The sequence below is a fragment of the Natator depressus genome, chromosome 9, assembly GCF_965152275.1.
Source record: "Natator depressus isolate rNatDep1 chromosome 9, rNatDep2.hap1, whole genome shotgun sequence".
In the NCBI taxonomy this organism is placed as follows: Eukaryota; Metazoa; Chordata; order Testudines; family Cheloniidae; genus Natator; species Natator depressus.
The window spans coordinates 31,776,620-31,791,086 of NC_134242.1; the positions used below are offsets into that span (position 1 = coordinate 31,776,620).

Consider the following 14,467-nt stretch of genomic DNA (forward strand, 5'->3'; position numbering starts at 1 on the left):
ACTATTAAGACTTGTAGTCATCATATAGATTTCAAAGGTGGTGGTGTCTTTTATATTAATAACCAGAACTCCTTATTTATATAATTCCATCTAACTAACATTAGGTTTTTTTAAATATCCTTTTCCATACCATAATAAGTGATGAGCATTAGTCAAGTGCTTGAACTTTGAGGCTGAAATGGATTGGTGTTATGACATTCTATAGGACATGGTTGACAAACCTCCGCAAATCCTCTATACCCAAAAGTCATGGTGTTGGCTTGACCAGATTTCTTTTTTTAGTACTGCATGTAGAATGTATTGCTTCCTAGTAGATGTCAGGATACATGGGCTCCTTAGCTACTGTGATTATTCTACAATCAGATCCTATTACAGGTATCATCCAGGCCATTGTGTTGATCAGTTTTAGATCCAATGACTGTTTGGTTTCTCACAGCTACAATTACCCCCAAGAATGTGAAAAATTTCTGCCATAAGTATACCACATGTCTTTCTGAGTGCTATGAAAATATTCTCTTTAATTAGTCACTGGTATAAAAAGGCAGGCCCTGGATGCTATTGGCATGTGAAATGGGTGCTAAACATAAGGATATAGGTGCAAACTTTTGTATGAAATGAAATCTGTTCCATACACACAAAGCCCATGTATTTTTGATTTTATGCTGGTGGAATGCAGAAGCTCTGGGAACATAAAATCCACCCTTCCAATTCAATTAATTGTAAAAACAGGTATAATTTGTTGATTTAAGCACATTTATTTTGCATATTTTGACATATGATATTGACAGTTTATGAATCTCTAACTTTTTAAATCTCAATATCTACTGTTATTTAATAATTTTCCAGATCTACCTCCATAATTTCCAGCAACTGTGAAGCACTGATATTATCCAGCAAAATTACATATATGAAAAATAAAAATATAAATAGGCTTGGCAGAATTCAATTTTTATAGCACCCAAAAAGGTGTTAGATGCTTTACAAATATGCAAGTCCAATCCCAACCCCAAATAACTTACTAATCATGCAGACAGTTACACATATGCTTAAATTTACACTGTGAGTAAACCCATTTAAATCAGTGGGACTTCTCATGTAAATTAAATTAAGCTAAAGCATAAGTGTTTGCAGGGCTTATATAGATAACATATAGATCTAAAACAAAAGAGACAAGAAACATTTTTGTTTGTGATGTGTTATATTTTGTTTCCTTGCTCTATCTATTGTAACAGCTTTTGTCATATAGTTGAATTTCTACCCATTTGCTTTTTAGTAGCCAGTTAGTTTTCAATCCTTACCTTATGTTTTATTTTAAAATTTTTTCTTCTAATCAATTTTTATTTATTTCTTATTCTACTTTCGGTAATCAAACTAATATTACAATTCTTGGATTCATTTTAAGGACTGGATTTTACTTTCATTTTAACTTGTGCCATTCCATTCTAGTTTTATGACGTACAGGAAACGGTGTAATCTACATGGCAATCATCCATTCTGTCAGATAGGTTAGTGCAAACCTTCATGACCATATCTGGAAATAAATCTTCAGGTAAACACATGGCTATCACGTGTACTTGTAGCCCTATACAACTGATAAATTATAATCAGAACCTTGCTCTCACATAAAATTGGTATCTATAAGGCCCAGGTATTCATTCCACCAACCTGACTGCCCTTGCTCTGAGCACGTCTGACCATCATGCCATCCTCCACTGGGTCAACATTCCCTAATGCAGCAAATGCCAGCACAGCAGCTGCATTGTGCGTTGGTTTATGATGGAGTATACCAGGCATTCTGTGCCTCCTGCCAAAGACCTGACTGCCTTAGTGTCCCTGCCCTCGGAAGTGGCCCTTTAAGAAGAGATGGGCAGTGAATTTGGCCCTTCAGGCTTTGCCTTGGGTCAGCTGCCGGAGGAACAAGAACTACTTAGTCGTCCTGCATCTAGAAGGCAGGCAGAGGCCAACCTGGGCCCATCAGGCCAGATAAAAAAGGCTGGCTGCTTCTATTAAAGGTCAATTCTGTGTGAAGTCAGGCCTGGTCAGAGACTAATTTTGAGTGTACTTTTTGTTTAGGTCAATGAGAGACTTATGATTTATTTTGTGGAGAATAAGGCTTAGGTGGCTTATCCTGAGTTAGACATTAACTGGGCTCCTGAAAATTAGGCAAGCTCATTTCTCAAGATGCCCCCTGGCTCAGGTGAGTCAGTGACATGGTTGTGACCCAGGGACCTCTTTGTACCAACTGGGAGAGGGTTCAGAGGTACATAAGTGTTACAAGGCCTTGTGTCTACATACTAATCTGCCAAGGAATGTCATGTAAGGCCTCTAATGAAAGTCTGTGTCACACTGGTCATGATAATAATTTTGTGAGATGTATGTGCAGATAGTGTGTAAGAAGATATGTATATACACATTGTAAATTATGTTCTTAAGGCCTTGTAGTTAAAGGGAGATCAGTCATGTCTTGAGACAAACTTCTCCAGACAGTAGGTGGGAGACACATATTTCCTTATCTAAGGATTGTGTTTCTTACAATAGAAGTCTATTAATATACAAAATCAAATGCTAATTAGGAGTTTGCTGGGACTTTCAAAAGAAAATGAGAAAGGCAGCAGAGGGAGATAGAAGAAGTGATCCTTGCCAAAAAAAAAAAAAAAGTTACTGAGCCATTTATTGTCTGTCTGGTCTTTGCTAAAGGATACTGAAACAGGGATGGTTCTGGGTTTTGTGGGGCCTGTAAAATGTAAGCCATATAGAGCCTCTAGAACAGTGCTTCTCAAGCTATCTGATGTGGGGACCGGCAATTTTTTTTCCCAATGTGCACGCAGACCGGCAGCCGATGGCTCGCTGACTGGCACGGGTCCGCGGACCACCACTTTGAGTAGCACTGCTCTCGAAGATTTCCATAGCCCACATAGCACATTGGGATTTGAGTATGGAGCAGGTCAAGGTTTCTTGCCATAAGGGGAATATTGGAGAGTTTTAGCAATAGGGCAGGGCAGGCACAGGGAGATTTGGCAATAAGGTTACATCACTTGGAAGGAAATAGCAGGGATAGCTTTGACAAGTGGGAGAAACTTAGGATCCCACAATTAATTTTTCATATTTTGTCAGGGGACTTGGTTGTGGTGGACTGTTGGGTGAGGCCATTTCATAGAAGAGGCACTCACACAAACAGCAGGAGTATCACATACTGACATAATTGGCATATGCTCGTAGCTGGCTCTATATTAAAATGAAATTATATATAATCCTGAATTTATGACACAGTGAAATGTTATAGAAATATATGTCATAAATGCATTATTGTGATTTCACTGCTGGACTAGGAGGCTTGTAAGGAAAAATACTTATTTAAGCACTTCTGTGTCCTAGTGGTGCTCTTATGTACCCTATGGACTAATAAATGTGTGCTATACACCCTCTCTGGGCTTGCGATTGGAATTAAAAAAATACTAATACTCTACCCACATTGGTCCTACAGTCCCAAAATAACTAGATGTTTTTCCTAAAATTACCAGCAATTAAACAGTTAATAATGTTGACATTTGAACTGCCACTGTGTACAAAGTTAACACAAATAGTGCAGTTCACATTTTTTTCTATTTTTTCTGCTTAGCTGAAGACTCAGGAAAACAGTGCTGCATCAGTTCATATTTGGAAGGTTATCTTCACAACCCGAAGGGTTGGACAATTGTTTTTTAAATTAAAGCTTAAATTCTGCAGATATATATATGCCTACCAGAAAATTGCAAATTGGATCCCTAGTTTAATCTGATCTCTGGTCTTTTCATCCCAAAATTTGATGCCACATGGCAGGCACCAGGCAAAGCTTAGGGCTTCTGACTGCACATTGGGAATGACACTCAAAGGGGTTAGTATATATGGTCAACTAGCAGCCAATACTGCAATAAATAATTTAAAAAAATAAAGATTAAATACAATTGCGTGTTTGAAAGTCTCCTGAAATATCCCAGTTCCTTCCTATCATATCAAATAGGGCTTTGATCTTGAAAGGGTAGATCAAGCAGACAGATATTTAAATTTAGCTGTATATATTACATGTAAGGGGGGGGAGGAGTGTGACCAGTTATGAATGAAAAGTGAACTCCCAACAACTTCCTGAAGAGAATTCATTTAAAACGATTCAGAAATTGGGACACAGACACATCCATTTCATTTCCTTGTCTGTTTTATATGCAACATTCAACATTCAGAGCTGGGAAAGTGGCACCAGAAAGAGAACCCACAAAAAGGATTTTATTTCAGCCTGTGGTTACATACAACACCATAAACAATGCAAGCAAGACGTTCATATGATTGAAAACAAATACAATAAAGACAGTATGTCCCAATTAGAAAAGCAAAATCAAAACTACGATCCCCTCTTGCCTAGTCTCCTGGCTATTAATATCTACATTTAGACTCACACACTGAGAAAACTCGTTCTTTGTTTCCATATCCTGCAGACTCACTATGTAGGGCGATATATGATTCATCAGAGCTCCTTATTCTCCATCATAACCTATTCACTCTATTAAAATATACCTTTAATTTGGTGTCTGGTGTGAGGAAGCAGGTGGTCAAGGTGAGATCTGATCGGTCTAGTTCCTCATGATCAACTTGCTGAGAGCGCCTTTTGGGGGCTTTTATTCTGTTTTTCTTACTTTATGTGTTAAAGTCTGTTTGTTTAAAATGATTAAAATGAAAATTTAAAAATAACCTGAGTGTTTTAAAATATATTGAATATAACTCTCCCAATGAGAGCAGCAGCTGGCTGGCTAGAATGAATTGTAAAAAGCGTAAAGTTGATCAGTGCCGGAGATATTCTGGGAACCACAGTAAATGCATCTTGTCAGCAAAGCCAAGGAAACCCACCCCCTCTCCCTCCAAAAGGTGGCTGGAGGGCACATTTAACACAAGGGTTTGTCCAGACCCCTTTACCTGCTGCTGGTCTTGTATCAGCTCCTGCTCCTGCTCCTGCTCCAGCGCCTGTGCCAGCCGCTGCTACAATACTTGCTGCGAACTAGACACCTGCTGCCGGGAGCCACCGAACATCCGCTGGACAGGCAGCTGCAGAGGCCAATCCTACTGCGTCCCTGGAGTGGGGCTCGGCTCCGAGTGGCGAGCTCCCTCCAGAGGGCTGGGCTGGACTGAGTGGCACTACCAATGTGTCCGTGTCCAGTGTCTTCATTAGATAGTCCTGTGGCTGAAAGAATTAAATAGTCGTTGGGAGATGGTGGGGTGGGTACTAGGAATCCCTGCCCTTGAGGAGAGAGATAGAGGGGGAAACCAGGGGCCCTGCTCTTGCTGGGAAATCGTGAGGTAACCCGGAGGGTGGCATTTTCTTAGCGCAGGGGCATCATAGGGCAACAGAATTCACTGCTTTAAAACTCTCTTGACAAAAACAGTATTAACATGGGCTGATGCAGGGCAGAGTCCACGCCCCCCGTTCCGGGCAGGGAGCAGGAGGAGCGGGCTGGCTGCCTCCCGAATAAGAGCCCCGGTTTTGCGTATCCTCGCTCCGGTGTAGTGAAGAATAGCGAGATGATCAAACAAAAATAATCCTGGGCCAGGGCGTCCCATACTGGTCAGCTTGCACTGAGTAACCCACGGTTCAGCGACCCCTTAAATCTGACATCTAGGCTACTACCCTGCTGCTCACACGCCTAAAACCAACCGTGAGTCTGAGAACTTTTCCTCCCGCTTAAATCTCCGAGGGAGCGCCTCAGACTTGCGCTGTGCTGTGAGTCTGCTGGTGACTTGAAGGAACTTTCTCTGCATAATTATCCACGAGACCTAATTTTAGAGCCAAATTTACCTCAGACCCCTTTCATTACTAGACACCAACGGGGAAAAAATAGCTCACGAAGCAGAAAAATGTTATTGATGATTACAAAGTATGATTTCCATCTCATGATGAACTTCCTACATTCCTATTTCTCTTGTGACCGTTTTCCCTCCCTCTTTTTGTTTTATACACGTGATCCCTGAAAAGTTGATAGGTTGCTGTTGGCAGTGACAAATCTCTGTAGGGTAATTAAAATTTGGGATTGAAAAAACTGCTTGAGTTTTAAATCAGGTGAATAAATACATAGTACTTGTAAATCTATTATCTGGATTGAATGGCTTCAAATATTTTCTGTACAATATTGGAGTGAATGAAAAAGAAGATTGCCACTACATTCAGTGTATCTGAGACAGAGAAACTGGGGCGCTGGCATCCCCGTAGCAATAAAAGATACTAAGATCCCTGCATACTTGCCGGTATGCTGATTTGATCAACTGGGGTGAACAAACTGTCTAGAGACTATGCTATTTCTGCAATTTCACTTTTAAACCCTGAATGTACAACACCTGCAGCCAGCACATTGCTGATCTGCAGTGAATTAGCAGCAGTAGATTAATTATGTATTTGTTAAAAAGTGTTTCCTGTTCAGCCCTCAAAGGCTGTGCTGAATACATTCTTCACTGATTTGTCTCATGTATTGCTCTTAGCTGAGGCAAAGCTGCGCGTGCGGCGCGTCAGAGCAATAGACCAGCCTCTACCAGGGAGCAAGTAGGAAGGAGAACGCGTTTACTCTACGGCCTGCTAGGAACTGACTGAGTCGTTTTGAGCCCAGCCGGGCACCGTCTAGAGCTCTCTCTCTCCCGCCTCAGAGAGCGGCGCTAGTGGCGGCGTTTTCCAGCCTGCGAGGCTACTGCCGCTGGGGCCGAGGCTGGCTCGCCGCAATGGCCGAGCAGGGGTTGGAGCTAGCCTCTATGATCCCAGCCCTCAGGGAGCTGGGCAGGTAGGTCTGCAGCGACCCCGCACAGACACCGCCTTTCCCCGCTAGCCTCAGAGGCAGGAGCCCGCGGCTGCGCCTGCTGGAGCTCCGCCATGTCCCGTGAAAACCCACTTAGCAAACGCTTGGTTGTCAACGCTGGTCCCGAGACCAGCATTATAGCAGAGCCGTAGCATGGCTTCCTTATATTGCAATGGCAGCTGGGTCCCCAGGCTGTGATGATGATTTACATGCCGTGCTATTAAAACCAACTAGAAATAGCGCTTTACATGTTATTTGAAACAGCTAGTGCAAAAAATCCCTCATCATGATGGTTGAACTCCTGGCACAGTCCTCTCTGGCCTCATCTACTCTCCTTCTATTCTAAAATCTACGAAGCCCTTTTTAGTGTCAACCTCTGACTGTCTCTCTGCTACTGTTTTATTATTAACTTTGTCTTTGTGCTGTTTAACTCTGCAAAGCTTTGTGGACCACTTGTTTGTTTATAGGTTTATCTACGATGCTCACTCACTGCAATATCTTAGCACCTCAGAAATGCTAATGATTTATCCTCACAACAATGCTATGAAGTAGGAAAGTACTATTAGTACCATTATACAGCGAGGACAATTAAGATACAGTGATGTTAAATTGTTCTAAGTCACATGACAAGACTGTGGGAAAGCCAGGAATAGAAACCAGATTTGCTGCATCTCAGTGCAGTAGCTGACAATCCTGCTTCTCTCATACATAGTACAACCTTTTCTGATTTTAAAGATTTTAGAAGGAACCAATGCCAAATTTGAAATTCAGTGTATAATATTGTATTGCTCAGACAATTTAAATAACTGGTCTTTTTAACTTTAAGATGAAAAAGTATTCAGGTGGTAATATACATTTTATAACTAGCTTTATTTTTAATTTAGTGCCAGTCCAGAGGAATATAATACTGTTGTGCAGAAGCCAAGACACATTCTCTGCCAGTTCATTGGCAGAATACTTACAGATGTAGATGTTGGTAAGTAAAGCAGGTTTTTAGTGGCATATCCCTTTCCTTCAAATACTGTAGAACCCTGCTAATCTGCATTTTGTACATTCTCATCAAAAACTTGATGCTCTCTTCCCCTCACTTCAACACACATTTAGTAACAGAACAAGGTCTCATGTTGTCTTGATTTAATTATTTTTGTAAAATATAAAACAAAGTACTTACTAGTATAATATAAAATAGTATATTTAAACCTAAACTGTAATTGTCAGAATAAATAAACAGCTATTATGATGCATTAAATATGAAGGCTTCTGCATAGTAAAATGTACTTTTGAGGTTCAGAACCTGAAAACCCTTACTTGCAGATGAGTGGGACCCTACCAAATTCATGGTCCATTCTGGTCAATTTCATGGCCAGAGGGTTTCATGGTCAGTTTCATGATTTCAGATGTTTACATCTGAAATTTCATGCTGTTGTGACTGTGGGGGTCCTTACCCAAAATGGGATCATGGGGCGGGGGGGGGGGTTGCAAAGTTGTTGTGGTGGGTTCTAAGATTGCCACCCTCACTTCTGTGCTGCCTAGGCTGCAATCTCTGAGTTTCCTGCAGTTACAGGAGGTTCTTGGAGGTGGAAGTGGGTAGGATCTTCCCCATGCTGCTAGGAGCACCCCAGCTGGGGCCTCCTAGCTGCTAGTCCAAGCCAGTGACAGATTAAGGTAGGGGCCCCTGGCCAATTTGGGAGCCCCGCCCCGCCAGAAAAATGGGTGCCCCAGAAGAAGCCCTAGGGTGGAAGCCCCAACTGGATCACCCCGAGTCCCATCAGGAGCCCTGGGGGAAGGAGCCCCGAGCCACAGCTGCAGGGCTGAAGCCTTGAGCCCAGACTGCCCTGAGCCGTGGCTGGGGGGCAGAAGCCCCGAGCCCAGGCTGCCCCGAGCTCTGGCTGAAGTGGCAGAAGTCCAGAGTTTGGCTGCTTCAGCTGCAGGGGGGTGGTAGCCCCGGCTGGTGCGGGGGAGAGGGGCGGAAGCCCTGAGCCCGAGCTGCCAGAGGAGGAAGCTCAGTGCCTGGAGCTGCGGCAGGAGTTGCAAGGTGCGGGTGCAGAACCCCAGAGCCTGGGCTGCCACAGCGGCAGCTACCAGGAGCAGGAGCCTGCAGCCTGGCAGGAGCCGCTGGGGGAGGAAGCCCAGAGCTTGGCGCTCGGAGCTGCAGCAGGAGCCACGTGGGGGTGGGGAGCACGGAAGCCTGGAGCCCAACTCTTGGGCTGCTGCAATGCAGGAGTGGGGGTGTACCATCCTCATTTCTGTGTTGCCTTTGGAGGTGGGTGTGATCTCCCCACCAAGAGCAGCCATGCCCGGGAAGGGCAACTCCTGTCCCTCCCCAGTGTGTCTGGACTATCGGCTAGAAGCCCTGGGCGCCCATCAGCAAGGGGAAGGGATGATTTCATGGTCCATGACATGTTTTTCACAGCTGTGAAATTGGTAGGACCCTACTCACATAAAAAGGATTTGCAGGATTGAGTTCTTATGTCAATATTTGTAGTTAATTTTTTAATTTTAGATGACTGTTATAATAAATGTTAATACTTGTTAATTCATAGTGGAGCTTCTAGTTGTCTGTGAATTAACAAAGCTCTGCTGTTTCTGGAATACATGCATCCCCTTTGTCTTGTACTTATATAACAACTTTTCTGCAAGTATACAAATAAATATGTAATAATAGATTCTTTCAGGGATATGATCTCATCCAGTAGATTAGATATGGCTCTTTGCTTAATGAACTAGTCATGTAAGTAACATGCACATATGTGACATACACTGTTATGTGTTTGTTATTTCTTGAGACGCATAAGGTGATTAAGATCTTCTATTTTATCTCACTATTTTTCTACTAGTAAAAAAAAATCTGCTTTGAATGTTGCTTCTGAATACGTGGACATTATCACATAAATCCTCTGGTAACTTAATTACTATCTGATCATGAGAATTTTGTATAAATAACTTTTCCCGTGTCTTTTTCTATAAACCATGAGGATTTAGAAAAATCTGAGATGGTGTAGTGACGGGTTAGATGTTTTTGGTTTGTTGTGCAAGCTAACTATGGGATAATCCAGGATTTCTTGATTATTTCATTGACTGTATTGGATTCAACAGGCTGTGGGGATGGTGAGAGGGGTCTTACATTTCTTCCAGCTTTAGAATAATTTTTACTGTGTTTTCTGTTTGGATTTCTCTAACTTTCGTCAAGTTTGGGTCTGGAAAAACAGCAAGTCTTACTGTTTGCCATTTTCTACTGGTTGTGTATATATAGGTGGTATTAAAAGAATTGCATGTTAATATACCTTGATAGTACCCATACAAGTAATTAAGACAAATATCTTTTATATAATTTAATTCTTCTATATATTGATGTGACATACCGTATCCACAGTTGAGAATATGTATATTGTGAGCACGTAATAATGAAATATTCTCCTGATTTGTAGCCATACAAAATACATATTGTGTTGCGCTACAGTAGTTCCCATAGGGGAAATGTTTCTTGAAGTTTGAAGTTACTATGGTGCAGTAGTAATGTGAAATATTTATTTTCTTTTCAGTTGCTTTGGAACTTGTCAAGAAAATTGATTCTCAGCCAAGTTCTGTGATGCTCCTTGATTTTATTCAACACATCATGAAATCTTCCCCCCTTATGTTTGTAAATGTGAGTGAAAATCACCAGGAAACTGAGTGCAGTTGCATTGGTGAGTTTTCTGAAACATTTTTGCTTAAGTTAAGCACTGAAAATAACCTATTACATTTCAGTATTATACCCAACAGATTTCACAAATATCTGCTGCCCTATTTTTGCTCTCTTCCACATGCTTGTTTTGCATGTTGTGAATTAAATGAATATTTGATAGCCTGTTTTAAATGTATGATGCGTTAGATTTCTGTGCATGTGGATTGCATAATACATATCCAAGGACAGAATCTGACCCTCTTGTTCATCACTGTTGCTTGTCCATAAAGACACTGACCAGCTCCCATCTGGGAGGCATCCTGAAGATGTGGTAATTTCTTGGGTTTTGGCAAGCACACTAAGAGGTGGCGTGCCAAATAGACAGAAGAAGGATCTGCAGCAATTGGGAGCGTATATTGAGACAGGCGTCCTGACCCAAAATCAGTTCCTCCAGTTGGGATTCACTTTCTCTTCCTGAATCCTTCTCAGTGAACACCCCATTCCTGGAAGAAGCAATATGGAGGCAGTATGCGGTTGCAACAGAGGCTAAGGGATGGAAATTTCCTTACATGAAATCAAGAACAGCTCTGTGCTGAAGAGTGGGCTAGTTGCTGAAAACTGGCAGGCAGTGAGGGTAATGAGGTGAGCTACTTTCCTAAGAGGAAGCAGGGGAAACTTTGGCCTAAGGCCATGGCTACACTACAAAAGTACTCCGAATTTACAGAAGTCAATTTTTGGGAACAGATTGTATAAAGTCGAGTGCATGCGTCCACACTAAGCACATTAATTTGGTGGTGTGCGTCCACAGTACCGTGGCAAGCGTTGACATTCTGAGCTGTGCACTGTGGGTAGCTATCCCACAGTTCCCGCAGTCCCCACTGCCCATTGGAATTCTGGGCTGAACTCCCAATGCCTGATAGGGCCAAAAATTTGTCGCGGGTGGTTATGGGTATATGTTTTCAGTCAACCCTCACTCCCCCGTGAAAGCAACAGCAGACAATCATTTCGCGCCCTTTTCCCTGGATTGCCCGAGCAGATGCCATAGCATGGCAAGCATGGAGCCCGTTCAGCTCACTGCAGCAGTTATGACCATTGTCGTGCAGTTTATGCAGAACCAGCACCTGAAAAACCAGGCGAGGAGGCGACGGCAGCACGGTGATGAGGACGTGGACACAGATTTCTCTAAAACCGCGGTCCCCGGCAATTTGGAGATCATGGTGTTACTGGGGCAGGCTCATGCGGTGGAACGCCGATTCTGGGCCCGGGAAACAAGCACAGAGTGGTGGGACCGCATAGTGTTGCAGGTCTGGGATGATTCCCAATGGCTCCGAAACTTTCGCATGCGTAAGGGCATTTTCATGGAACTTTGTGACTTGCTTTCCCCTGCCCTGAAGCACAAGAATACCAAGATGAAAGCAGCCTTCACAGTTCACAAGCGAGTGGCAATAGCCCTGTGGAAGCTTTCAATGCCAGACAGCTACCGGTCAGTCGGTAATCAATTTGGAGTGGGCAAATCTACTGTGGGGTGGGCAAATCTACTGCAAGTAGCCAACGCAATCATTGAGCTGCTGCTATCAAAGGTAGTGACTCTGGGAAATGTGCAGGTCATATTAGATGGCTTTACTGCAATGGGATTCCCTAACTGTGGTGGGGCTATAGACAGAATGCATATCCCTATCTTGGCACCGGACCACCAGGGCAGCCAGTACATAAACCGCAAGCGGTACTTTTCAATGTAGCTGCAAGCAGTGGTGGATCACAAGGGACGTTTCACCAACATCAATGTGGGATGGCCAGGAAAGGTTCATGACGCTTGCGTCTTCTGGAACTCTGGTCTGTTTAAATGGCTGCAGGAAGGGATTTACATCCCAGACCAGAAAATAACGGTTGGGGATGTTGAAATGCCCATAGTTATCCTTGGGGACCCAGCCTACCCCTTAATGCCGTACACAGGCATCCTGGACAGTAGTAAGGAGCTGTTCAACTGTAGGCTGAGCAAGTGCAGAATGGTGGTAGAGTGTGCATTTGGATGTTTAAAGGGTCGCTGGCGCAGTTTACTGACTCGCTCAGACCTCAGCGAAACCAGTATTCCCATTGTTATTGCTACTTGCTGTGTGCTCCACAATCTCTGTGAGAGTAAGGGGGAGATGTTTGTGGCGGGGTGGGAGGTTGAGGCAAATCGCCTGGCTGCTGAATACGCGCAGCCAGACACCAGGGCGGTTAGAAGAGCACAGCAGGAAGCGCTGCACATCAGAGAAGCTTTGAAAACCAGTTTCATGACTGGCCAGGGTACTGTGTGACACTTCTGTTTGTTTCTCCTTGATGAAAACCCGCCCCCTTGGTTTCCTTTAAATTCCCTGTAAGCCACCCGCCCTCCCCCTTCTATCACAGCTTGCTTGCAAAGGAAATAAAGTCACTATCGTTTAAAAAACATATATTCTTTATTAATTGATTATAAAAATAGGGAGATAACTCACAAGGTAGCCCAGGTAGGGTGTGGGAGGAGGGTGGGAGGGAAGGAAAAGGCCACTTCAAAAGTTGTTGAATGACAGCCTTCTGTTGCTTGGGCTGTCCACTGGAGTGGAGTGGTTGGGTGCCCGGAGCCTCCTCCCCCCCCCCCCCCCGCATTCTTGGGCGTCTGGGTGAGGAGGCTATGGAACTTGGGGAGGAGGGAGGGCGGTTAAAGAGGGGCTGCAGCGGCAGTCTGTGATCCTGCTGCCGTTCATGAACCTCCACCAGGTGCCGGAACATGTCCGTTTGATCCTGCAGTAGCCCCAGTGTTGCATCATGCCTCCTCTGATCTTCCTGCCGCCATCTCTCCTCACGTTCATCGGCCGCTTTCCTGTACTCTGCTATTGTGTCCCTCCACACATTCTGCTGAGCTCTGTCAGTGCCGGACGACTGCATGAGCTCAGAGAACATTTCATCGCGCATGCGTTTTTTTCACTGCCTTATCTGAGAGAGCCTTTGGGATGGAGGAGGGAGGCTTGAAACATTTGCAGCTGCTGGAGGAAAAAAAGGGAGTGAAGTATTTAAAAAGATACATTTTACAGAACAATGGCTGTACTCTTTAACGGTGAACAACACTATTCACATTACATAGCACATATGATTTTGGTACAAGGTCACATTTTGCATCTTATGTTGAGTGCCTGTGGCTTTGGTGTTAGAGATCACACATGCAGTGCCGGGCAGCAGAATTAGGCTTGCAGGTGGCCACGGTAAGCCATAGTCTTTCGGCTTCTGCAACCTTCATAACAGCAGCACCCTCCTTTCCCATACCAAGCAAAGCACTCTGAGTTGGCCATTTAGTGCTGCGGTTTTCCTGTTAATGTGCAGCAGCAGAAACCAAACTAATGCCCCCCTCCCCCATCCAATTCTCTGGGATGATCGCTTTACCCCTTACCGCACCGTGTGGCTGGTATCAGGGAAGATCCCTGCTAGCCAAACACGAACAGCTCAGCGCCAATGCCCCCCCCCCCCCAACCGTGTGGCTAACTGCGGGGAGGATTTCTTGTCAGCCACAGGCAAACAGCCCAGTAGGAACGGCCACCTCTGAATGTCCCCTTAATTAAATTCCCCTATTTCAACCAGTTTACCATGAATGATATCACTCTCCTGAGGATAACACAGAGAGATAAAGAACGGATGTTGCTTGATTGCCAGCAAACACCGGAACCATACGCTTCCAGGCGTTGTCATGCAATGATACCAGATTACTTGCTACTAGCATGGCGTGGTAAAGTGTCCTACAATGGAGGATGGAATAAAGCTGCTCTCCCCAGAAACCTTCTGCAAAGGCTTTTAGAGTACCTCCAGGAGAGCTTCATGGAAATGTCCCTGGAGGATTTCCGCTCCACCCCCAGACACGTTAACAGACTTTTCCAGTAGCTGTACTGGCCACGAATGCATCCCAAGTCCTCAGGGCAACTTAATCATTAAAAAAACACTTGCTTTTATAACATGCATTGTATTTTAAAAGGTACACTCACCAGAG

General features: G+C 43.9%; 2 protein-coding genes across 2 annotated transcripts in view; one reads left to right on the plus strand and one right to left on the minus strand.

Annotated features, from left to right (window-relative positions):
- The window catches only part of PLS1 (plastin 1), an 85,395-nt gene extending 79,859 nt beyond the window's left edge, over positions 1-5,536 (minus strand). Inside the window, exon 1 of the mRNA XM_074963834.1 lies at positions 4,945-5,536. The gene's annotated coding sequence lies outside the window, so the exon portion shown is untranslated. The remainder of the gene's footprint in view (positions 1-4,944) is intronic.
- Positions 5,537-6,648: 1,112 nt separating this feature from the next.
- ATR (ATR checkpoint kinase) overlaps positions 6,649-14,467 on the plus strand; it is a 79,404-nt gene continuing 71,585 nt past the window's right edge. The window contains exons 1-3 of the mRNA XM_074963836.1: positions 6,649-6,791; positions 7,691-7,782; positions 10,349-10,492. Of these exons, the coding sequence (XP_074819937.1) occupies positions 6,733-6,791; positions 7,691-7,782; positions 10,349-10,492 (295 nt within the window). The 5' untranslated portion in view covers positions 6,649-6,732. The remainder of the gene's footprint in view (positions 6,792-7,690; positions 7,783-10,348; positions 10,493-14,467) is intronic.